This window comes from Anas platyrhynchos, chromosome 12, assembly GCF_047663525.1.
Source record: "Anas platyrhynchos isolate ZD024472 breed Pekin duck chromosome 12, IASCAAS_PekinDuck_T2T, whole genome shotgun sequence".
Lineage (NCBI taxonomy): Eukaryota > Metazoa > Chordata > Aves > Anseriformes > Anatidae > Anas > Anas platyrhynchos.
Window position 1 is genome coordinate 12,907,591 of NC_092598.1, and position 23,718 is coordinate 12,931,308.

At 49.1% G+C, this 23,718-nt stretch overlaps 1 protein-coding gene across 5 annotated transcripts; it reads right to left on the reverse strand.

Moving 5' to 3' along the window:
* Positions 1–23,400, reverse strand: RFWD3 (ring finger and WD repeat domain 3). Of its 5 annotated transcripts, none has more exons than XM_072043704.1 (13): positions 23,311–23,400; positions 20,734–21,091; positions 19,150–19,382; positions 17,372–17,460; positions 17,078–17,275; positions 14,878–14,969; positions 12,585–12,699; positions 7,586–7,814; positions 6,423–6,573; positions 4,106–4,282; positions 3,034–3,248; positions 2,563–2,780; positions 1–1,657 (listed from the first exon to the last, which is right to left on the reverse strand). In XM_072043704.1, the coding sequence occupies exons 2-13, from the start codon at positions 21,087–21,089 to the stop codon at positions 1,514–1,516; spliced, it is 2,217 nt and encodes a 738-aa protein (XP_071899805.1). In that variant the 5' UTR covers positions 21,090–21,091; positions 23,311–23,400; the 3' UTR covers positions 1–1,513. The 5 variants fall into 5 exon arrangements, with proteins under 5 accessions (XP_071899805.1, XP_071899809.1, XP_071899808.1 ...); XM_072043708.1 differs by lacking the exon at positions 23,311–23,400 and adding an exon at positions 23,181–23,204; XM_072043707.1 differs by lacking the exon at positions 23,311–23,400 and adding an exon at positions 22,777–23,044.
* Positions 23,401–23,718: the final 318 nt, after the last annotated feature.

Here is a 23,718-nt window from a genome sequence, read left to right on the forward strand (position 1 = left end):
TATATTTGGAAAACACTTTATTTTTACAGTGTATAAAAGCATAGAAAGACTATTATACAGAAAAATACAAAGTTGAGCAGAGAGCTCAGTCTCCTTTGTTAGAGGTAAGACAAACAGGCTCATACCGCGCACATCCCAGGCTTCAGAAAACAAAACCGTGCTGGCAGTTTAAGTGGGAACACACTCAACCTGCCCACAGCAGATGCTGCTTACCACAGCCAGAGGCAGAGCTGAGCCTGGGGACGTGTTTCCAGCACAGGAACTTGTCTTGCGGCTTCTCCAACATCCTTGCAGCTTCGCTTTCCCTGCACAAAATGAAAGCTAAGTCTTGTTCCACCATCTGACTTGGAAATGAGCACTCTCATGCCCACAGCATATTTACAGGAAAGGTGCTACGAATCCCCCAGACCTGGCCAGGGCTTGTACCCCGACACACGGCCCCACAGAGGCGCTACGGGGCTGGCTCGGCTTCACAGCAGCGAGGCTGCAGCACACGCACACGCCGGGGCAACCGGCCGCTGCCTGGGGCTGGCAGCGAGGATTTAAGGACTGAAAAGGGTCACTGAAAGGAGGCTGATGAAATCCCTGAGTTTCCACAGTTCCCAAAGCCAAGGAGGAGGGGGGGGAAGTCAGTGATCTTTTCCAAATTCCGGCCTGTTTCAGTGCATCAGTGTCTTTAAGGGAGGACACCGTGAACTGCAGCAGCGCAAGAATTACCTCCTGCTCCTTACCTTCAGTTCTCTAGGAGCAGAGTTCCCATTTCCCACCACCAAACTGCCCAAGTTTGCTTGGATGTTGGCGGTGGGTGAAGGGGAAATAGAGAAGGGGAAAGAAACGGGTAGAATTAAGGAATTACAGTGCAAAATAATACGCTCATGGGGAGAGAAACAACACAGCTCCACAGATTTTTTCAAGCCCGTTCTCTCCACGGCCACGCCACGGGGCCTCTCCTCAGCAGGGAGGAGCTGGCAACTGCCTTTGCCCTCGACCGTCAAAAAAAGAACATGGGAGCACGTTCTCTGAAGTAGTGAACTCGCTTTTACACCAAGCATCAGCAGCGGCAGCAAGATGCCAATATCGCCGCCTCCTCATCACCCGGTGATCACAGCAGGGCTCCACGCCAAAGTACAGCGGGAGTCTCGGGTCTTCAAGTTCCTTTTATTTTGGCGATCCGCAGAAGAGCCTTGCGAATCCCTGTGCTCTCTTCACACGGGAGAAGAGTGCAGCAACACACGCTGGAGACGGGCCAAGAATTATTGCTGTGCTGAGGCAGCTTGCTCAGGATGACTGAAGAAAATTGACCAGAGAAGAAATAACGACAGGCCTAAAAGGGAAGATGGAGGAAGGAGGGAACTGCCGCAGGCACCTGAGTGTCCCAGTTCCTGCTGACTGCCAGAAAAGTGCTGTGGCAGCTCCTGCCTCCCAGGAGCAGCACGTGGAGGACAGCCGAGCCCAGCCTGTTGCTGTGGGGTTCAGCAGCAGCACGTCTGGAAGCCCCCGGGGCAGGCACCGCTCACTGCCACTTGTAGATATTCACCATCTTCTCGGTGAGCGTGGCCAGCAGGTGGCTTTGGTTCACCTCCAAGGGGCAGATGTCCAGCACGGGCAGGTCAGCCTGCAGCTTCTGCAGCAAGGAGCCGCTGCCGGCATCCCAGAGCTGTGGGACAGAAAAGGTCAAGGACTGCAGGGGTTTCCCCTCCCACCCAAACCGGAGCTTTTCTCCCCAAAGAGAGCTGCCCCCCCCCCCCCATGATGTGGACAGCCCTCATGTCTGGAGGAGGTTGTCCCTGAAGGGTGCCTACTCCTGGCCATCCGTGTCCTGAAGAACTGTCTCTCCTTCCTCCCAGTCCCTGAATAAGCCAAAGCTGGCTCTTCCAGACAGCCTGTGTGCTGCTATTTGCCTTCCTCGCTTCCTTCAGGATCTTGAGCACCACTGTGGCCAAGGCTGCTGCTGATTATCACATCCCTATTTCTTGTTTGCTGAAGAGCAGATGTAGGAAAGCATCTTATCTGGCACCTCAGTTAGGGAGAGGTTCCTGATGCTCTCCAAAAACATTCCTGGATTGCCTGTGTCTTCCTGTGGTGCCCCAAGTGTTAGGGAGGTTCATACCTGATCCTGACTCAGCAGCTCTCCTGCAGCCTGCTGCCCGTCCTCTGCACCTCAGCTGCGTTTCCACAGGCTTCCTTCCAACCCTTCTCCTCTCCCTCCCTCTTTCCTAAGGAGCCAGTGTCCACCCCTTACAGCACTTCCTGCGCTGCTGCCCCACCACATCTCAGTTTCTCCAGTTGTCCCTAGTGCTCGGCAGTGACAAGGTGCCCACCTACATCCCTGTGAGACACCAGGGGCTCGCTGCCTACGCTCCTTTTGGTGGATGTGGACCGCAGGCTGATGTTGGCCAACATCCCACACCATCAGAAAGTGGCTACAGGCAAGCACAACACCAGCCTGCACAGTGACAAAACAATTCCTACCAAAACACACCGACGCTGTGACTGATTAGGTTTCAATTCCCTAAGAATTGCAATAAAACCCTCCACCCCGCTGAAAGAAACAGGAAATACCATGGCAGAATTAGATGCCTCATCGCCAGCGCACACGAAGATGCTGCCATCCTCCTCCGGGCTCTGGAAAATGGCGTTCTTGGTCAGCAGCTTGCAGGTGGGCCCAGCACTGAAAGTCTGCACCGGGTTAGAAGAACACACCACGTCTTCCGAGGCTTCTGTCAGGGGGCTGCAGGTCAGTTCCATCATGACACAACGCACACAGGGGTTGTTTTTACCTGCAAAAGTAAAGAGAGAGCTTTGAAAAATTTATTTGTGGACCAACGTAATTGTAGGAAGACGAGCAACACCACCTCACAGCTGCCTCCTTTTGCCCTCATCCTTTTATCTATGTGCAGACGCCAATTACCACAGGCAAGGCAAGTTCTACATTTTCACAGTGTGCTCAACCCCAAAGTTAACTGAGAAACTCAAATATCTGGGCAGAGCATCAACAAAAAAAGCCCACTGTATATTCACTCCATTACGTACTGGGCCTGTAGGTTGCGAGGCAGTGCCGCGTGTTGATCTCTGTCTGAATATCAATGCATCCTCCTGGTTCCAGCAGCAGGTGATGAGGCCGGTAGGAGTTGCCAGCCTTCTGTTCCCAAAAACAGGCTCCTTCCAAGGTCCCAGCTAGTATCCCGCCGTAAGGCAACGAGGCCGAGGCCATCCGGGGCAGGTAAGACAGCGACACCATGGGGCACCTGAAAGGATGATAGGCAGCAGTCAGTGCTGCCAGCTGTGGGCGTGCTGGCATCCTGCCTCGCTGCTCAGAGCCACCACAAAGAAAGGAGCCGAGACAGGCTGCAAAACGGAGCCCCAGCGGGTTTGACAGAGATAAATGAAGTTCAAGAAAGATATAAAAAAGAAAAAAGAAAAAAAAAAGAAGTTTTTATGTTTTAAGTAGGAATCAGAGAGCATACACCAGCTGTGAAACAAGATTCACAGCTTTGACACCCCAGATAGGGGGCAGCAGGCTTCAGCAGTCAGCAGGACAGAACCTACTTGTGGGAGGGCCTTTCCTCACTGAAGGGCAGGTCGTGTCCTGAGAGACAAAAGCAGCTCCCTCAGGGTGTTTAAAAGCAACCTGACGTAGCCCAGAGACCCACCTCAGCCTGCCTTGCACCCCATCTCTCAGCTTGTGATTGTCTTGGCCAGCCAGCCTGTTTTGGTCTTCCCACTAAGCAAGTCCACACAGCTTACAGGAAACCCCTCCAGTACACCCTTTTAAATCACCGCTTGATTCCCAGTAGAAGAGATGGAAGCAGCAGGGCCTTACACCTCTCTGTAATTTGTTCTTTTCTACAAGAAATGCTAAACCCAGCTCCAAAACCGAGCCAGTTCTACTGCTTAGTTGTAGGAGTGCTGGGCCCATTTCTGACTGCTGCATGCTTTCACAAGACGCAGTGGCCAGGGAACCATACCAAGTCTGAATTTTTGAGCAACAGATTCACATAAAGCAGTTTAGATGATTACAATTGCTGTTTGATTTATGGAGGAAGCTGAGGGAAGCTTCCCACATACTAGTAAAGCTGAGGAGCTGCAAATCCTTATGCCATACCTGGACTTCTGAGGGACCAGTTCCTGGACGTGGGAGTTGGTGTCTCTCAAATCGTAGATCATGATGGAGCCGTTGACCAACCCAGCGTAGATGTAATTTGTGTCATCAAGACACCAGCAGCAGCTCCAGACAGGACGGCCAGTATTGTATGTCTGTACCACAGTGTTTGTTGCCAAGCTGCAGGAGAAAACCAAGATGTTGGCCCTTTGCACGAGCATCTACGCATAAGAAAGCAGCATAATTAAGGCAACAAGTCTAGCTTTTAAGTCTTGAGATTCCCTTGGATTCAATTCTGAATTAATTCTTCCTGTACTCCATATGTGAATCTGGAAAATCTAGACAGAATAATTGCTTTGATACTGTTTGTGAAGTAATTTACAATTCTTCCAGGCCAAGGCTTCCTTTTCTAGATTGATCTTCAGAGACTGGAGTAGGAAGCCTCAGAGCAGGGTCTCAGCTGCCTTACTGGAAAAAGAAATTTAAGTTACTTTTCCTGGAAGCAATTAGAGAAACCACGCTAGTGTAATCCCGTAACACTGCTCACCTCTTCAGATTATGTCTCATTAATTATCTCCCTCTTTTTACATGAGAGGGACAATACTCATGCCTCAAAAGAAGCCAGTTTCAACAGGAGCGAGAGCAAGTGGAATAAAGACTGTAAAAACCACATCCATAGTGTTAATTCTTTAGAAACCCAATTTGTGGAAGGCTGATGGGAATACCTGGAGGGGCACAACCCAGAAGAGCAGATGAAGTTATGTCAGACTAGAATGTATTTGCCAAGGGTGGCATTGTCAATGCAAGCTCAGCACACGGAGTCTAGTGAGAGAGAGAAGAGAACACACACTGAAGTAACTCTGGGTAGCCTTTAAAGCACACAGGTTTTTCCTTGGGGAAGCCAATTATGTGCAGAACTCCAGAGAAGTCATTTCTCCCAGGTAAGTATAAGACCACAAAGACAAACCTGTCTGGTAAAAACTGACAGGGAGTTTTGTCTTAGAACAGCAGCTAGTTAAAAATCAGAAACATACTAACAAGAAACCAAACCCTGCAAAACCAGAGCTTTGGTGTTATTTTTAGACACTTGCAAGCAAGCACAAGAGACAATGACATCGTGGATGACTCCTTTTGGTAGGGTGACTAGAAAATCAGTAACCACAGAAGAAAGATGACCAAAGGGGGGCTCTTCTTTCAGGCAGGGACCACCAGACGACTGAAGATGCTGCTGAAGCAAGCACTTAACTGCAACACGTCCTGGGATCGAGCACAAAGGCAAGAGGATCACAGGTTCTCATGCAGCCAATCAGGCAGTGAGAGACAGATGTGGGAGTCAAGTGTCTGAGCAGGTTCTATGACAGAAAGCCTCTGCAGATTAAACCATGAAAAGAATTCCAACTGAGGAGGCTGGTAGCCTGACGTGCTGGCTTTAGCATCAGAGACAGGCAGGTTGTTTACTTTTTACTAGTCTAACAAGCATTTCAACATGGTACAGGGAACAGGAAAGCAAGCATTCTTCACATTTTTGTTGCAGTATTAAGTTCTCCTCATTATTTCACACAGGGAAAAGAATTCAGTCGTACGACACCCTCTGCCTAACCCTATTCTGACGGATGTGCATAAAGATGTTACTCGAACTCGGTGAGACCAATCAGGCAGCCAGCTTGTGAAGCAGCTTACACCTGAAGGGCAGCACAGAGCAGCAAGAAAACACTCATATGTGGAGAACTCCACCAGGACTGAAGCAATTTCTCTCTCAGCCTCTGCATAATTAGCTTCCAACCTGCTGCTTGAAGTCTCTGCTAGCTCTAGAGCCTCTAGCACATGCTCAATAATGCCTCATATCCCAGATAATGCCGTGCTCCACAAGTTTAAAGCCAGGGAAGCTGACATCAGTGCAGGGAAGAAGTGCCCAACCCAAACAATCATTTCTGCTTGATGCCATGCAAGTTGCCATGTCCCACATCTCACTGCAGGAACAGAAAACCAAGCAGACAGTAAATTTCACATCTGTACACTGCACTTGTTCTCAACAGAACTGAGCCAATTGCTGCTGAATGACTTGTTTTCCACCAGAACCTACACAGGGAAGGTATCAGACAGGTAGCTCCAGAAGATCTCCACATAAAAGACCTGAATGCAAACAAGTTCTCCCCTCTGTCAATTCCTGCATGAGGAAGGATACACTGACCTCATCTTAGCAGCACCTTTTGGAAAGAACAGCAAGCGCTCCAAGCACACTTAAGGTGACACAGAACCAAATGCAGTTCTGCACAAAGAAAGTCAGCTGGGAAATGCTGCTCCTCCCAGCAGGGCTCACCTGGTCAGTTTGAGAGTGCTGTCTAGAGCGGCGGAGAGCAGCAAGCCGTCCGCACGACTGCCAAAAGCCAGCCCCCGAATCTGTTTGCTGTGGATGGGGATGTACTGACTGCTCTTCAGGTTGGCCACGCTCATCATCTTAACACCACAGCCTGCCAGGGAGACAAACAAAGCAGGTTATCATCAAACAGATGTGCAAAAGCAAACTCGGTGTTGGAATTCTTCCTACAAGGGTCTGCTGCTTTTTGACTGGTTTCTTCAAAGACATTCTAGCCTAACTGGAAGCACACACAGCAGAATTACAGGGCAATTTAAGAGAATGAATGTCACTGCAAGGAATGGTTACAGGTGAACTTCACCTACATGCCACAAAGCCCCTGTACAGAGAGGAATTCCTCAGCTCCAAAAAGCTGGAAGAGTAAGGCCAGCTGAAGGCAGAAAACAATTCTGTTATGCCTATAGATAAGGCATATTAATCTCTAAGCCATTAACCAAATAAAGTAAGTTTCATCACCCAGAAAGCATGCAAGTGCTTTGCAAATAGTCTCTCAGACTCCTAATGCCACATCTCCTTCATCGAACAGGAAGCTGGCGCAGGCCCAGCTGTCAGCTCGCTTGCCCCTGCCTGTAATAAGACAGGCACAGGGCTGCCCAGGACTCCTCAGCTTCCTATTCCCCCCACTGGGAGACAGGGCTCCAACACTCAAAAGCTTTTTTTCTTTCTTTCTTTTTTTTCGAGGAGTTTGTTGACAGACCAGCTGCACGTGGGTCAAGCCACCTACTGAGCGGGCAGCAATGTTTCTCACTCAAGCACTGGAAGCTTCTCTGCCTGCCCTGGCGTGCTGACCTCTCATTCTGTCTCGCTCCCCTTTGCCAGGAGCATCACACACGCCTGTCACCTTCCTGCAGATGTGGCACTTGAGCAAAAAAGCCTTAGATCCTTTGCTAGGATCCTGCTGGAGAAGTGGGGAGGGAGACAGGTCACCTTGCCAGGCAGAAGCTACCAAAGCAGAGATGAACCAGGGGGAATCTTAAGAGTGTCCCCAGCCTACAAGGCACGTGGAAAGGTCAAGCCAGAAGAGGGAGCAAGCAGAAAACACATTTCACTTTCGTAAGCCTCCAAATATCCCCTACAAACCCCCAAATCTTGGCTTGCTTCTTTACCAGGAATAAAAGTAGACTGTGGAGAAGGCTGCGACACCACAAGACAGCCCAGTGAGTCGCAGTATGCCATCACTCTGCAGTTCCCTGCCTGAGACACCAGGAAGGCCTTCTCCAGGTGGTACTTGCGCTGGCTCTGGCTGCAGGGGAGGCCACCTGGGAAGCCGGTGCGGAAGCTGCCAGGTTGCTGAGAAGCACTCACGCTGTGCTGGGCCACCAGAGCCTTCAGCTCCTGCAAGGAGAAAGACCTCAGAAAGCTTTAGTGCTCCTCTGGAGACCCTGTGCCACCCGTCCCAGGTGCTCCGAGGGTCCTTGTTCTCCGACAAGGAGGGAGGATACGGGCGGCTCCACTTCCACGCTGTCCCTGAAGCACTGGGTTTCCAAGTCCCCTGGCTGCGAGAACAACAAGAGCACTCAGCAGGCTCCGCAAGCGCTGGTAGAATCTCCTCCAAGTCCGTTACTGGATGTATTAGACCCCATGGAGGAGAGGGCTCTTGGGCAACAGATAAAAGCCAATAACAATTATTACCAGATCAATGCTGTTTAGAAGAGAACAAGCTGCCAAGTATCGCATGCCGCTCAACCGCAAGAGACAGTCAATTAGAAGCATTTTCCAGAATTTCCAGAATGCCTCCCCCCACCCCAAAGGCCCCAGTTTCAACGCAGACTGACTTGTTTCCTGCAACACCCTCTATTTAATGAGGATGACCCTGTTCTTGTAAACCCCGGCCGGCAAATTCCAGGAACAACAACTCTCAAGGGCTCCAGCCTCGTTTTCTGCTTCCTCCCCCCCTCTCTCCCTCAGCTGAAGTGTGCTCAAGGATGCTCGCCAGAACCCTTGCCAAGGACAGCTTCCACCAGAGCATCAGCAACAAGCAAGGTTTTCCTAGAGTTCCTCCTTCCTCAGAGATCTTCAGGGTGAAGTGGCAATGGGAGGAGCAGCACTTTTTGGTGAATTTGAGTCACGGCCAACGACAACATCCCCAGAAAGCGTCCTGACCAAGTGGGCGTGCTCCAAGGGCAAACACCAGGCAGCGCAGTACCCCAGGGCATCACAGGGAGCGTACACACACAGAAAATTGCTACTTGCTTTCTGTTGTCTGAGCAACGTAGATTAAGCTTCAAATACTCCATAATTTTTAAACGATTAAGGGCCACGGGAGTGATATTAGGGACGTATTAGTAGGTTGTGAGCTAGCTTCGATATTGAAGCAGCCACCACCACTTAACTCACACCGAAGCAAAGGCAACAAATCTCAGAGAGGGAAGACCTGAGATCAAGCTCTGCGTTATCAGTTGTCATCGAGCCCTGCAACTTTGGAAAATGGTTCAAGAGGGGAGCAACTCCGGTATTTTCCAGAGGTCTGATCTGTTTTGCATCAAACACCTTCCAAATTCACCGAGGGAATAAAAGAAGAACTTGAAGACTCAAGATGATCCCATTAGAGCAAAGACAAAATGTGGGGAGGAAGCAGGGGTACAGAGGGTCCCAGTAAGGAGGCAGTGAAAACACAAGGAACTTCCAAGAAAGCAACTTCTAATAAAAAAACTAATAAGCTCCATTTCTTAAAGGCAGGAGGGTGCCACTACCACTGAGCATGAGAAGAGATTAAAATTATTTGTTGCTCTGGGGAGTTTGTAAAGCTCTCCTTGCCACCTGCACTCAACATTTACATTTTGACATGAGATATTCATTAAGGCAGGCAGTTAAAAACTGTCAGTGCAGCATACAGCAGCTAAACACAGCGGACAGAGCCAGCAGAACCAGGAAGTCTTACTGGAGACACATCGCCAAGGTGACTAGAAGCGTTGCACCAAAAACCAAACCCCGCTAACTGCGCTCAGCGGGACGCCCTTTTGGCAGCAGAAGCTGATGCCTTCCTCTGAAATGCTCTGAAGACTTCTCCCGGCTCCTGCTGTTGCCTGAGGGCCTGGAGGACACGTTCATCCCCGCACACACCCAGAGTGCTTCCTAGATCCCAGCTTACTGCTATGATGAGCGAACTGTCACACGGGTTGGGGAAAGAAGGGGATATAGAGCTATATAAGGGGATATAGAACTATATAAGTTCTTCCTGAGGAGCATGCATGAGGAACAGAAACAGGAGAGGACAGAACAAGAAAGAAAACAACCAGCTGCAGCCAGCTTTCTGTGGTAGATTGGGTTACAGTGGCAGCAGCTGACCCAAAGCCTACAGACAAAGGCAGTTATCAGATGACAGCCACCCTTTGGCTGCGCTCCCACGGACCTCTGAGAGAAGTCACGCCTGCCATCCTGCTCTACAGCCTCAGCCTTGCATTTAACAGAGATAAACGCGTGACCCCACAACCTCCAGCTGCAGCACAGCACTGCGGGCACTGAACCTGAACCAAGGGAGGCTGGAAACAGCATTTTAATTGGCCTCACTGCAAGCAGCAGCTGAAGGAAACACCAGCTTTTCTTACCACCCATAGATCTTCCCCCAACACCCACTGCAGGTGAACAAAGATCACAAAGGTGAAAGATTTTTTTTAATGAAATGTAACAATTACCCTAACATTTTTCCAAAGTTATTAGGCTGGCATTTTTATTGCTGTCTTGACATCCAATTTCTTTTGGTTGCTCTACAGCCTAGAGAGCTTACACTGAGAACTGTAGCAGATTCAGGAAGCAGCAGCAGTTCACGTCTGGTTCCCAGGATCTTGGTGCTCACAAGGGAAAAAACAGGCAAAAGCCAGGCTTCAGCAGCACTGTTCCCAAAATATTCAAGTCTTTGCCCACCACACAGCACAGAGCTCTCACCCAGCGTTGTTTCTGCATGTGAACATGCTGCGTGTGCTGTGCTTTTTCCTCAGTTTTGGTTAGTTATCCTCTTGCCATGCAACTGCAAGTTGCTTTGCTCATATTTTGATATAGCTAAAGACAAAAATAACCCTTTTCTAGACTAATTCATCTTAAATACTTCATTAACAAAGCTGAAGCCAGCTCATCTTTGTGACCTTAGTGGAGCAGAGAAGGGGAAAAAGTACACAAATCTGAAAAAGGGTCATAGCAAGTGACATGACTAATGATGACCCAGCTCAAGTGCATTAATGGTAGGAAAGGGCTCACACAACAGCTTTTTTGGGGAAACTGATGGCCCCTGCTTTCTGTAGGACTTAAGACACCAAGATTTGTATGGAACAAATGAGCATAGCTCTTCCAGTCCTGTGCAGCTGAACTTTTCCACATTCAGCCTCTGGATGTGCAGGTATTTCATAAGTTTCTTTTGCAATCCCACAGCACTGCTTTCCGTGGTGACTTAAACCTTTCTATACCAAACACAGCTCCTTGTACGATCAGTAACACCGCTTGCTGAAAGGCCAAAGGCAGCAAACTTAAGGCACAATGAGCTAAGTTTAGTAGATGCTAGGGAAAAAGCTCTCACTGAGGACAGCCAAGCAGAGCCTTGCCTGGAGAGGTTTTGCAGCCTACTTGTGCCACTACAAACCCGACATGCCAATGCCCTGAGCAACCTAATGCGATGCTGAAGTTCCTCAGCCAGGGTTGGACTAGAAGCCTCCAGGGATCCCGTCCTGTCTAAATGACTCTCTGCAGGCAGCTGCTTTACTAGATGACCTCTCATAAAATAAGGAACTGGTTAGGCATAACCTCAGAATATAAACCCATGGTTTAGCAACTTATTCTAGACTTCCTGCTGATTTATGGCTCCCCAGCAAATTGTTTTTGCTTTGTTTTTTAAACTTCCAGTTCATTCACAGTATAGACAAGTACCTTGAAATTGCTTCCAGCATTCACATCAAGCACTACAGGACAGTGATGAATGCAGTATAAATACTGAACCAGAGCTTAAGAACACAGGGTACTTAATCTTTATAACGTGCAACTTCAATTCAATTAGACTGGATTCTCTATCATTTAACACCAAAAGAACAGCAGGAAGATGCTGTGGACCTGCAGTTCTATCTTATTCACATTGTTCTTTAGCCAAATTTTATAGTGGGCCAACTTTCTCTTTCGCTCTGGTGATCATATCTGCCTGAATTCCTGCACGAAGCTGTAATTTATAAAGCTTTATGTTACATCACATGGGAAAACTTCAGAAAAAAGGGGATGTTTCTTCATGTAAGATGAAAATGCCACGGCTATAAAAAAAATCCGGAAGTAGAAGAAAGCATAGAAGAAACGAAACATTAAGAAATTAGACAAATTTATCATCTACTTCATACAACAACAAAAAAAGTAGCAAATTGGTTGTGAAAGAGGCTACTGGAAAACCTAGAACTGGTGGAATACACAAGATAATTCAGAGCTGGGAAGTACCAGCAAAGTCCACAGTTTTATAATCCTGTAAAAGCAGCCAGGACAGATTACAAAACATCACAGTGTTGCATGAGGCAGAAAGGAAGAGGCTGTTTAGCAACCAGTCATTTACTTTCAGTAATTTCTATTCTAAGGGCACAGAGGCGCTTCTTCGCAGCTGTTCAGCCCCAGCCTACCCTAATGACAAGCTCACGGCACCAGAAGGTGCTTAAGCTAAACACCAACTGATCTTTGCAAGACATTTAGTTGTTTTGTTTTGCTTTTGTAAACAGCCACAAACATACTTTCTCACAAACTATTTCTCAAAAACTTGACTATCCAGTGAAAATACATCCTAGAGATTTTCAAAGCTCGTTTTGGTACAGTTAGGGAAAGATAAGGAGAACGCATTTTGGCACTGTATTAGGAGACCTTGCCAGCCACCACAAAACCTGAGCAACCTGCAACATCAGCAGCCAAAAGCACCTCCTGTTAAGCTGTACGTGCAGCTTCCAGTCTTAGAAGCAAGTCAGCGTTATGTAGTGTACGTGAATATGCTCACCTGGGATGTTTAGGATACTCCCAATGATTCACCAGATGAGGTTACTAGATCTTGCTGCTTATTAAAATTGAAAGCCTGCTTTCTCTCCTCTGAGGGAGCAGGGAAAAGAAAGATAAAGAGAAAGGGAGGCTGCTGTGTATCGGTGGTGTTGGACTCACCTGAACTTGCCTGCGGAGTTTGCTGCATTCGTCTGTCAGAACCTGCAACTGGAGACGGCTCTGTGCAGACTCCAGCTCAGCCTGCCTGCGCAACATTTGCTCCTTTTCTATGGACCTGGATGGAAAACAGAAGAAACGCAACCCTTAGGACTAGGAATTGTCTAGGATGCCTCCACACTGCCCAAACTTTGTTCCTGCTTTATTCCAAGCAGGTCCTGCTCGGGTAAATATAAAAGCAACAGAAGTCTGGTACCATGTTCATCCAGTCCATTCACCTCAAGATGTTCTCAGTTATGCAACTGCACTGCATGACTCACACAATTATTGTTCCATCAAAAGAACAGCCTTTCTCCTCACCCTCTCCAAATGTGCTAATTTAGTGAAGGAAAGCAGAGAAAGAAATCAGTTGTTTCCTGCTCCACCCCCTGAAACAGCTTAGCAAATTCTATACCATCAACATCCACATAATCCATCATGTCAGTAACACAGCCAGTCACAACACAGCGAGATCGTTAGGCTTTTTTCTACTACGAGCAACTGATCTTGCATTTCAGGAAAATACTGCTGTATCAGAACTAGACAGACACAGATAAACTCTCTGTGAAACCCGTAGGAGCTGTGCTTACTACCTCACCTTGAGCCTAGATGTGCATATACAGAGTTTAACAGCAGCAGTTTTGGTAACATGCTTCCATTTTGCTCTCCTAAGTACTTTCCATATGACTGAGTGGTTAAGGAGGGGAAAACCCAGCAACATTCCTTAACATTATTTGCATATTTGGTCCATAATGTGGCCACTGCATCCTGTGCTTCAAAAGCTGCAATAGTCTGGTTGCTTCAGTAATTTGGGTGCAGATAGATCTAGTTTGTCTATGTAACCTTAAAACACAGCCTTGCATGTTTACCCAGCGCAGAGTTCTGTTCTTTCCAAATTGCCTTATCACGTTATTTTTCTGTTGCATAAGAAACAGGTGAAACTCCATATTTAACCATGGAAACACTCTTTACACAAGCACCCAGAGCCTGAAGGCTGGCGTTTCTGCATGCGAGGAACGAAACCTGTGAGCTTATACCCATCTCAAGGCTCTGCACAAACAGTATCGATGTATCAGTGTTCCCATTTGTCCTCTGCTCGTGGCTACGTGCCACAAGGCAGCCGCTGCCAGCAGCTTAACAGGACTGACGGGCAGCCACCGCTGTCTGCCTCCCCACAAAGCCAGGAGGCAGGGGGTGATGCATTATTGCACGTGGCGAATTGCTGCTGAGGGATTCTGAGACACAAGCGGCAGTCAGACAGCTGCCTCCACCCAAGAAATAACGAGATTTTAGCACCCAAATGCTGCTGTGCTTTTGGAACAAAAATTAAAAAAAAATAATGTGTGTAATCCTTATGTATTGATTGTTTTGCAGTGTCTATCCATTAAAAAAGTGTGACCCTTCTAGAGGAACAGTTCAAACACTGTCAGACAGTGGCAATCTGGACAGAACAGCTACTTTCCCCTCATGACATTTACCTCACTATCCTAGTAATTATTCATCAGAAGGGTTTGGGAGGAGTTTCTGTTGAAAGACCATGTTAGAAGAATAGCAATATGCTTTGGAACACGTTATGGAGAACCCAATTAAATTCTATTCACTTCAAGATTCGGGAAAACTCAGAAGTCTGCAGCCTTTTGATTTCAGAACAGTATCTGTGACAGCATTTTAGTGAAAAGAAATTAGTGCCCATTTTCCTACCCACTGTTCCCTTTTTCAAAAAAAAAAATCTACATTGAAGTTGGAAGGGGGAGTAGAGTCCCAGTAATGCTTGCTGACCTTTTGTAAGTAAAGCTACATGAAGAGTTTGACAAAGCAAGATGGAAAGTGATTCATATGAGAGATTACTCTGTTTAATGCATGCAGAAGAGATGACAGAAAAGGTCAGTTATTCACCCTCTTTGCATTTCTAATTATGCTTTTCTCATCTAATGATGAATTAGCAATATACAGCTTTTTGGCAACAACTCTGCGTGTTCTCCCGCGGTGACATTTCAGGAAACAGCACAAGACAGCTTTAGTAACTTCAGTGCCACAAAGCACAAACTCGGGATTCCTGCTCCAAAGGAAATTTCTCCGTACAGGTAAGGCAGGCAGAACACAGCAAGAAGTGGTTTGTTAGGACAAACCACTCCCCAAGGGGATGCACAAATTGCTTTCAATAACACAGGAAATTAAAGCATAAAGTAAAAGCCTGGCTGCAGCTTTCCTTGACACGCAACCAGCGAGGCTGTGTGTTTAGGTGGAGCCTCCGTACCTCTTCATGCGTTCCTGCTCGCTGGTGTCCAGCGCTTTCAGAGTACGGGCGTACAGCACCACGATGTCAGAGCGTTTCGCCTTCTTATTGCACTGAAAAAAAAGACAACATCTGTTCACCTTCAAGAACATCACTACCAAACCATGTGTCCCTACAGCTTGCTAGGCATTATTCTGAACAATCCTTTGAGTTTTGAAGGGAGGGGGTGTCTACTTATAAAAACAAAGCCCCAAGTCAGAAATATAACTCATCAACTGGAGCTCCGATAGGGGCTACAACAGTTTAGGTCCTGGATCCTGTTGCGCCTTTAAAAATGCATCTCCTTGCTTCCTACTAGATTTATTTTTGCTAAAACACCAGAAACACAACACAGCTGAGTAAGATCCATGGAGGGGGAAAAAAATTACAGCGAAGCAGAGGAAAAGATCCAGAGCAACACAGCAGCCCCACCTCTGCTTTGAAAGCATGAAGACTGGCTACTTGGACAGCAGGCTAGATTTGGGCACCTGAGTCTGCTCCCAACAACATTAATTACGTATTATATTCCTCTGATCAAATCCTGTAGGTCCAAGTCCGCAAAAACACTCCTGTAGCAATATCAAACACCAACGCCCCCCTGATTTCAGTGATACCAAGGCAATCAGATACTTCAGTAATTTTGTGCATCTGCCCGTGACCACTTCATACTTTACATCCTCCTTAAAAAGCAGGGGTCGCACTCCCTGGGTTGGGACTGTAAGAAATGACAGCATCGGCGAGCTCCCTGCTTTGCAAACACACTTCACTGATCAGAAGAGAGGCAGCGAGTGCTGAGATCAAGTAAACTCTGCCAAGAGGTAAATTACTATATGCGCTTAAATTGTAGACTTCTCTATTATTTAGCAGCATGAAGATACCATGGGCAACAGCTTCAGATCAGACAGCTCCCCACACACACACCTCAAAAAACTGCTTTGCAGAGCAGTAAGAGGCTAAGACAGCTTTCCTGGCAGCCAACGGCTGTCACTGGCAGGGCCTGGCATGCTGCAGTTTCACAGGATCTTGCACTCAAGCCACTTAGTACACAGAGCAACACACAGCAGCCCTGTGCTATTCAATTAGAGAGGGCCCCGTCGCAAAGGACGGCGACTGAAAACAAAGGGAAGATGATTGAGCTGCAAGGTTGTCTCCAGAGCAGGAAGTGCTTGCAGGAAATTTTCCTCCAGTGATGTAATTACTGGAAAAGGTAGCAAGCATCCCTCGCAAGTTGTTAGGGCTCAGCAAGAAAGCAGACAGGGTTCCGAAGAGCAGAGATGCCACGAATGTCTCTGAGAAATTTGTCTGGGCATATAGCAGACAAAAAGCTTACACAGAACTGACAGAGATGAGAAAAATTAGGTTTGGGCCTCTGCTATGGCAACAGCGGGTCTTTAGGTTTAATCACAGCACCCATCAACAGCAAGCTTCTTGCTGGGAGGGGGAATCCTGCACCAAGTCAAGCAAAACTATGGGAACTCTACAAATGACAAAGCCAACAAAATCTCAGGCTTCCAGCCGCTGAGTGAGAAAGCAGCAGAACAAATCCCATTTACGAGGTACTCGTTGACCTATTTTTTTTTTGTCAACATTCCTTTCTGGAAAAAAGGAATTAGGAATGGGAATACATCACAGGAAGACACAGACCTAATCAAAAAGATCCATATTATCCATGAATCTTATTATCCAAAAGGAAAAGAAAGCACCTTAAAAGCAGGTCCACCACTTGCAACTGGTCGTTACAGGGTGCGGTGTATTTCTCAGTCCACTCTGCCAAAGCTGCCTGCACAACCTGACCCTTAAGCTGCAAAAGCAGATGCAGTTCAGAGCAGATGACTAACCTATTGAAAACGTTTCTCCAGCATACTTCTAGTCCAATAACGCATTCTTTATGCTAAATTAATGGCTTCTAGGAATCGGTCTGCCATTCCTGCACTCCAGGAGCGCAGTGCAGCGTTCTGAAACCAATTACAGGCTTAGCACTTGAACAAGCAAACTTCTGAGTCTGCAAGTCACAAACGCTCTACTTCAGGGGAGGAAGTCCACGCCAGAATCCTCCCATTGAAGCACTGCTAGTTGTGCCCAGGCTACCTGCATCCAAATAATTGTGATTTGGGTTATTTCTGACAGCGGGCAGCATGAGATTCTTTATGCAACAATGCACAAAACCACCCTGGGGTTTTACCTGGGGGCACTTCCCGGCCTGCCCCCTGAGCCACCTCTCAATGCAGGTGTAACCGAAGAGGTGCCCGCAGCGCAGCGCCGACAGGCGGTGGTCCCCAGCGTTGGTCCACTGCTCAAAACAGATGGCACAGGTGTCCCCCTCCTCCTCCTCCAGCGGGGCAACAGGAACCGAGGGCTCTGGCTCCTTTAGTGGAGATCTCTAAGATTTAAGAATAAATATATATAAGCATTTGTTTAGGCAAACACAGCATTTACCATATTTCATCCATTTCCAGGAGCGTTTAGGTCACTTTACCTGCTTTTGCTGGACTTCAGCCCCTTCATCTTCATAACTTCCACGTCCTGCAGAAGCTTGAGGCAGCTCTGCTTGGACCTGACTGGAAACTAAGAAAAGCACCGCTTCAATAAACTGATACATATCGAGGGAGAGGGCTTCTCCTCAGCTGGATCCATAATCATCGGGGCATCAATAACAGCACAGGTGAGGCACAAAGGTTTTGATCAACAACCTGGGTAGGGAAGGCCATGCAGTTTGCCTGCACACCACTCTCTTAACCAACTGCAGTGCTGAAGAACTTTCTGCCCCTTTTTCCTAGGATGCAGAATTCCAGCATATTCAGTGTCAAAAGAGATCCTTTAAAGACAGCCATTGTTACCAGGATTTCTCTGACCTGCAGGAAGCAAACACGCCTGCACGCAGGCCCATAGCTGGGCTGCTGTAAGGTTACAGCCCTGCATCACCGTGCCCACAGACACCCATACGCACAAGTTCTTTTTCCAAGGGTTTCAAGTGTGCCCATCTCACGTGCCAGAGGCATTTCCCATATGCTGGTTGTCCGTTCACCCTGACCTGAGCAGCTTTCTAGCCAGTGGTTACCCAACTACCAGCCCTGCTAGGCCACGTGGTTTTGTGGTGTCCCCTTGAGCCCTTGTGCTGGAGCACGCAGCAGCACCAGGCTTGGATTCCTACCACCAGCACACTAAAAAAGGAGCAGAAAGTACTTTCTCCCCCCTCTCCCTGGGGAAACAAGAGTTCACAGTGACAGTTAGCATCCAAGGCAGACATTCTCAGTCCCCTGGAGAAGTAGCACCTAGCCCTGCCTAAGGCTAATAAGATTTTCAGCCTGTACAGGGCTGGGCAGAACAGGAACCAGCAGCTTATGTAAGCAAGACAAGGGGATTCCAGAAAACCCAACAGAGAGCATATGTTCACACAATACCAGACAGCACTTAACAGCTTGAGCTCCTGTCACGTGTAAGACTAGCTGAGAGCAAGTGGAAGGAAATCTGTTCAAAGGAGCCCTCTTAGACATAAGCCCCCCAGAAAGGTATCCAGGGAGGTTTGGTTTTGATTGTCCAGCCTAAGGACATAGAGCCCAGCGTCTCTACAAAATAGAGAAATTAAAAATATATTTCTCATATTCTCTGGGCATCAATAATTTTGAATACCAAAGTACTACTTGCCACTCTTACATAAACTGCATATGTTCATCACAAACCATGTCACTAAACGCGTGGCAGCCTGCAAACGTGAGTTTAAATAAAGAACTGCAAGCCAGAACAAGCTGAGAAAAGACAAAGCCCTGCCTTAAGCACCTCTATCTTCTCAGCTCAGTGCCACAGGAAGTTACAGGAATGAGAACTCTAACCCAAACGCAGACAAAAGCACAAATAATAATAAAAAAAATCCTGACTCAGATCCCTCTAAAAACTGAAAGCACTGCTTATCTCCAGAGACGTGACTTGATGTCCTCAAAAATATTCCTCAACAATAAATAAGAGAGGAAATGTTCCAAGCAACAGCCTCTAAATGTGAAGTTATTTTGAACACTTCCAGGATTATTTATAAGCGAGAGCCTGCAAATAGCAGAAAGATTGTCTGAGATCACGGCAGCAGTCACGTGTTGCTGCTGCTGCTCTTTGGAGCCGCTTGCCAGCGAGCCTTGTGGTGGCAACCTGCTCCTGCCAGCTGCGGGCACAACGATCTCCGAGCACCGTCTGTTAGGAAGCTCGAGAGGATTTCCCTGCTGGGCTCTGAAGCAGCAAAATGAGTTTCTGGAATTAAGTACAAACCTGAGCTGGCTGCTGCAGGTGTCTCCTGGGCTGCTGGGGACGGCGGTGCTGCAGCCTCCGCCTCTTCTTCCTCCTCCTCCTCAGAAGCGCTGCTGGCAGAGCCACTCAGCTCCGTTTCAGGAGACCCCTCTTCCTGGTTGCTCCCCGCTACATGCGAGGATTCCAGACGTGCAGCCGGTGTGGTAGCTTGCACCTGGCTCATACTGATTTGGAAGAATCTGACCAACGATGCCCTGCATCCAGAGAAGGGAGAAATGAAAGCCGGGGTGATTTCAGGTAGGCTGAAGGCTCTGAATGCTTCCCCCAGCTGGTTTGCAGCACAGTTGCCAGGCTCTGAGTGCAGATCGGAAGGGATCAGTTAGCAAGACAGCCCCTGTGTGGGAGAGGGGCAACCCCACACAGCCGTGAGCAATCAGCAGTGGCACAGAACCACTCAGGTGAACTCTGGGAGACCTCTCAGGCCATCCAGGCCGTTTTACATGGTAGTGAAGTCCACCACTAAGCCACATCACTAAGCTCTGCATCTCCACGCTCCTCGAAGCCCTCCAGGGATGGCGACTCAAGCACTTCCCTGGGCAGCCTGTTCCCACACTGCACAACCCGTTCCTTAAAGAAACTTTTCCCAAAACCCATCCATTCTGCCCAGCCCGTGGAACTCCTAGGCTGTAATTACAATTATAACCCAGACCTGGTTCCCACTGCCCCTGGTAATAACGAGACAAACAAGGCTCATACCAGAGTCTCACCCCACCGACTACTTTCTGCCTTCTCCCTTCTTTTCCCCAGGGGCTTCACCCCTGGAAAGTAACTTCTTCCCCTTGCCCTGCACCAGCTCCTCAATTATCCTGCAGGTTCAAAGCAGAGTTTTGCCAGGTTGCCTTCTAGCCCCGAGAACTGCAGTGACCTTCATGAGCAATCCACGGGCAAACAGTGTAGTAATGTTTAATCACCGGGGAGGAAAGGAGATGTCGGTCTGACTGCATTTAAAGACAGCGCTCCAGTTAATTATAATTTCACCCTCGGCATTTACAAAAGCTACAGAGATGAGACAGAAACCAAACAGACCAGAAATAGGGATTTCTTTCTGGCTAAGGAGTGTGCCCACTCATCACCTTTCAAACTCATTACTAACAGTGTTAAACACAGGATTTTTTACTTTCTTTGCCTGAAGATAACAAAACAACATGTTAGCTTGCTTGTTTGTGAAAGCTTCTGCAGCAAGGGCCTCCAGAGCACCTAATGAGACAACCTCAAAACAAAGGTGAAAGGCAGCAGAGCTCAGTGGAGCTCGTGCTACGCGCTGGCTGGAAGTGCTGAGGTGGTTCTGCTGCAGGAAGCACCACCAGGAGCCTGGCAGAGCCACAGAACACGGGGAGCAGAGGCTCTGCACGTCAGAAAGCGTGGAAGGGCTCACAGGTCAACAGTAAGTGAAGAAATAGAGGGGAGATTCATTTAACGAGGAGCAAAGACGCCGCCATGTGCGATCAGAGTTCTGCCCACGGTGCTTCAGAGGTTTGTGAGGTGCTCAGAATTCGGCCACAGCCCTGGAGCGAGGAAGCACAGCACAAATCATTGCTGCTTTACCTGGCACTGACCGTCCTCTGGGAGCCCCCGATGCTCTGCTGCCTGCGAGCCCTTCTCACTTGTGGCCGTGCCACAGCCTGCGGCCCAGGCACCAGCGGGAGCTGATCCAACAGCCCCGGAAACCTCTGCAGTCTGCTGGGATTTGCTGGGTGGTTGGGCCTGGTAGCTGCTAGCCCTGTCCCAGTGCTCGAGGCGCCAACAGCCTCGTCCTCGTCGTCAGAAATGATGGTCACGCCGCCTCCTTCGCTGCTCAGCACCGTGGTGTGGCCTGAGGGCTCCGGGGGAAGTGTCCCGTGGTTCTCTGCGGGGTCATCAGCCACTGGCTGGAGGTCGACTTCCATCTCTTCTTGAGCCATTCCTGTCAAGGGTTGAAGCAGAAATCTCACATCTGTAAGTCTGCGCCCTGCTTGTAGCCTGACAGCAGTGAGAACCAGCTGTAGCAGTGACTAAACAAGCCTTTACAACTCAGGCTGCAAATAATTTGTCCTTTTGCCTCAGACATGCAGCAGAAAACCCAACTGCCCGTGTCGGTAAGCATGCATGAGCTGGCCTAGCAGGCAGCGCCGTCCCCAAGTCCCTGACCCGAAGTCTTGGGCTCAGCAACAGCCAGCACCAAAGGCAGGCTGCAAAACCGCGTTGAGTGAGCCTTGGGGGAGTGGGGAAAGTCAGGGGGTGTTTGCTGCTGTTATTGAACTGCCAGTGAATGCATCTGCATCTCAGAGGATGGTTTGGAGATATCCTAGAGACTCCCCCTGGTGAAAAATACTGCACGAGCACTGACAAATAGAGTCAGGAGCGAGCGGTGCGTCTGTCCATCGCGCTGATCTCGCTGGAGGCTCTCATTTATTGCAATAAAACTCCATTACGATACCAGATCACCATGACTCCTACCCACAGCTTATTTAAGAGGCCCTTCTGCTACCTGACCTTCACCAGCACTGTGCAAACCCCCGAAGGGTACCAGAGCAAAACCCACAACCGGGACATTTTGGGCAGCAAGTTACCCCCAGTGTCAGCATTTGTGGACCCATATTCATCTGAGAGTGGACAAACATTCAATTTGCAGTAAAAGCCTCACATATATTAAAAACTGATGCCCTGCAAGCCTCTGTGGGATAAAGATTTCAGTTTTTTTCCTTCTAGAAAGACTACCCTAGGTTTTAAGGAAAAACAGAAGTCACAGTCTGTGTTGGTGGTTACCATGCTGCTCTCGGCCACAGAACCGGACAGCCCTCCTGCTCTGCAGGCAGGCTGCAACACAAAAAAAAGACTTCAGGATCATTTCATTAACTGAACAAATGAAAAAAAGTCACCTAAAGAGGTGGAGGGAGAGGGGATTAAATTCTGCAGCCTGCCAAAGGTCATTCACCTTCTCAAAAATACCGAGGCAATCATAAATATGAAAAGCCTTGGGGACAGCAGGCCTTCAGCATTATTCAGCCCAAAACACACACCGAAATTTATTAGGATAGGCACTGTGCAGACAGAGCAAAGACTGCTTTTAGGTCAAAGAATAACTGGAGAATGCGTATGAAGTTACTAGAGGTGGATATACTAATGCTATTATGTTTCAGTAGACCTTTTAATAAACTCTAATTTTCTAGTCCTACCCTAATTACCACTTCCAGCCTAACTTATGCAAAAAAGGAGATACAAACCCCACCTCTCACCTGGTCAAGAGCCACCAGTTAACGACGAAGCGCTGCTCCCTAGCACTAAACTCATTCACGGGAAGATTGCCCCCCAGGAGCAAATCAGAACCATTATTCCTCTCCTAAGAGATTAATTAAAAATATTGCATGTACTCACTACTGTGGGTTAACTAACCCTGTGTGTTTTGGGGAAAGAAAGGTGTTCATAGCAGCGCTTCCACCACTGATTTTTGGAGTCTTTCTGACAGGGTGACAGGCCAGAGCTTCCTTGTGACTGCCAGCTTCGTGTGGCAGCACGCAGAGCAGCCTGTAAGCAGGACACCCCTACAACCAAGCTTCCTGGGTGCAGATAATTAAGAAATTCATTAAGGGGAGCACCCAGAGGACGAACCTTAACGACCCTACGAATCCTGCCTACCAGCACGGCAGGAGGCACCTGCAGGGCCGAGCACGGCAGCGCAGCTTCCCCTCGCGGACAGCCGCCTGTGGGGTCACCGCGCTGCACCTGCTTCAAAGCTTTTTTTTTTGGCAGGACGAGCCAAAAAAATGGAAAATATCAAAATTTTGCCAAAAAACCCAAAGTTTAGTCAAAAAAAAAAACACAAAATTTAGCAAGCGACCACCACGCGAGGCACCGCAGCACGCAGGGCCTTAGAGCAGCCGATTTAGGCAGGGCTGGAGCCCGAAGCGCCTCAGGAGCGGCCTCGCCCCCCCCCCCCCACTCCCGGCCCGGCCCCTCCCCGCCCCCCCCTCAGGGCCCGGCCACCCCCGGCGCTGCGGCCCCGCGCCCCTCACACGGCCCGGAGGCGGCTCCCGGAGCCCCGAACCGGAGGGAACCGAGCCGGGGGACGGGGACGGAGCCAACCCGGGGGAACCGGGGGGGGAACCGGGGGGGGCCCGGCCCGGCCCCGCCGTCCCCGCTCACCTCACGGCGGCCCCGCTCGAGCGCCCCGCCGCCCCGCCCCCCCGCCGTCCTATTGGCCGGCCGCTGCCCCCGCCGCCGCTTCTATTGGGCGAGCCGGCGCGCGTCAGGCTTTTTATTGGTCAGGAGCTCTGTCAATCCGTCGCTAGGGGGAGGGAGGGGGAGGAGAAGGGGCGGCTGCGCTGATTGGGCAGCGGGCCCGGCAAACCGGCGGCGGACAGCCGAGGGTGGGAGGGCGGTGATAGGTCAGAGGGGCGGGGAGGGCGGGGCTAAGAGTCCGGAAGCGCGTTCTCATTGGCTGAGGGGCGGCTGGGGCGAAATGAGCGGGAGAGGGGAACGGATTCAAACGGAAGCGGGGGGGGGGGGGCGTTGCCATGGCAACGGGGCCCACCAGGCCCCACCAGGCCCCAC

Bases quoted from the DNA above. Each gene is read 5' to 3' on its own strand.
- RFWD3 (XM_072043704.1), bottom strand. From the start codon at position 21,089: ATGGCTCAAGAAGAGATGGAAGTCGACCTCCAGCCAGTGGCTGATGAC. The intron at 12,700-14,877 runs GTACGGAGGCTC...TTTTCCATCCAG, and splicing joins GAGCAGGAACGCATGAAGAG to GTCCATAGAAAAGGAGCAAA. The intron at 7,815-12,584 runs GTGAGTCCAACA...TTCTCCTTGCAG, and splicing joins AACTCCGCAGGCAAGTTCAG to GAGCTGAAGGCTCTGGTGGC.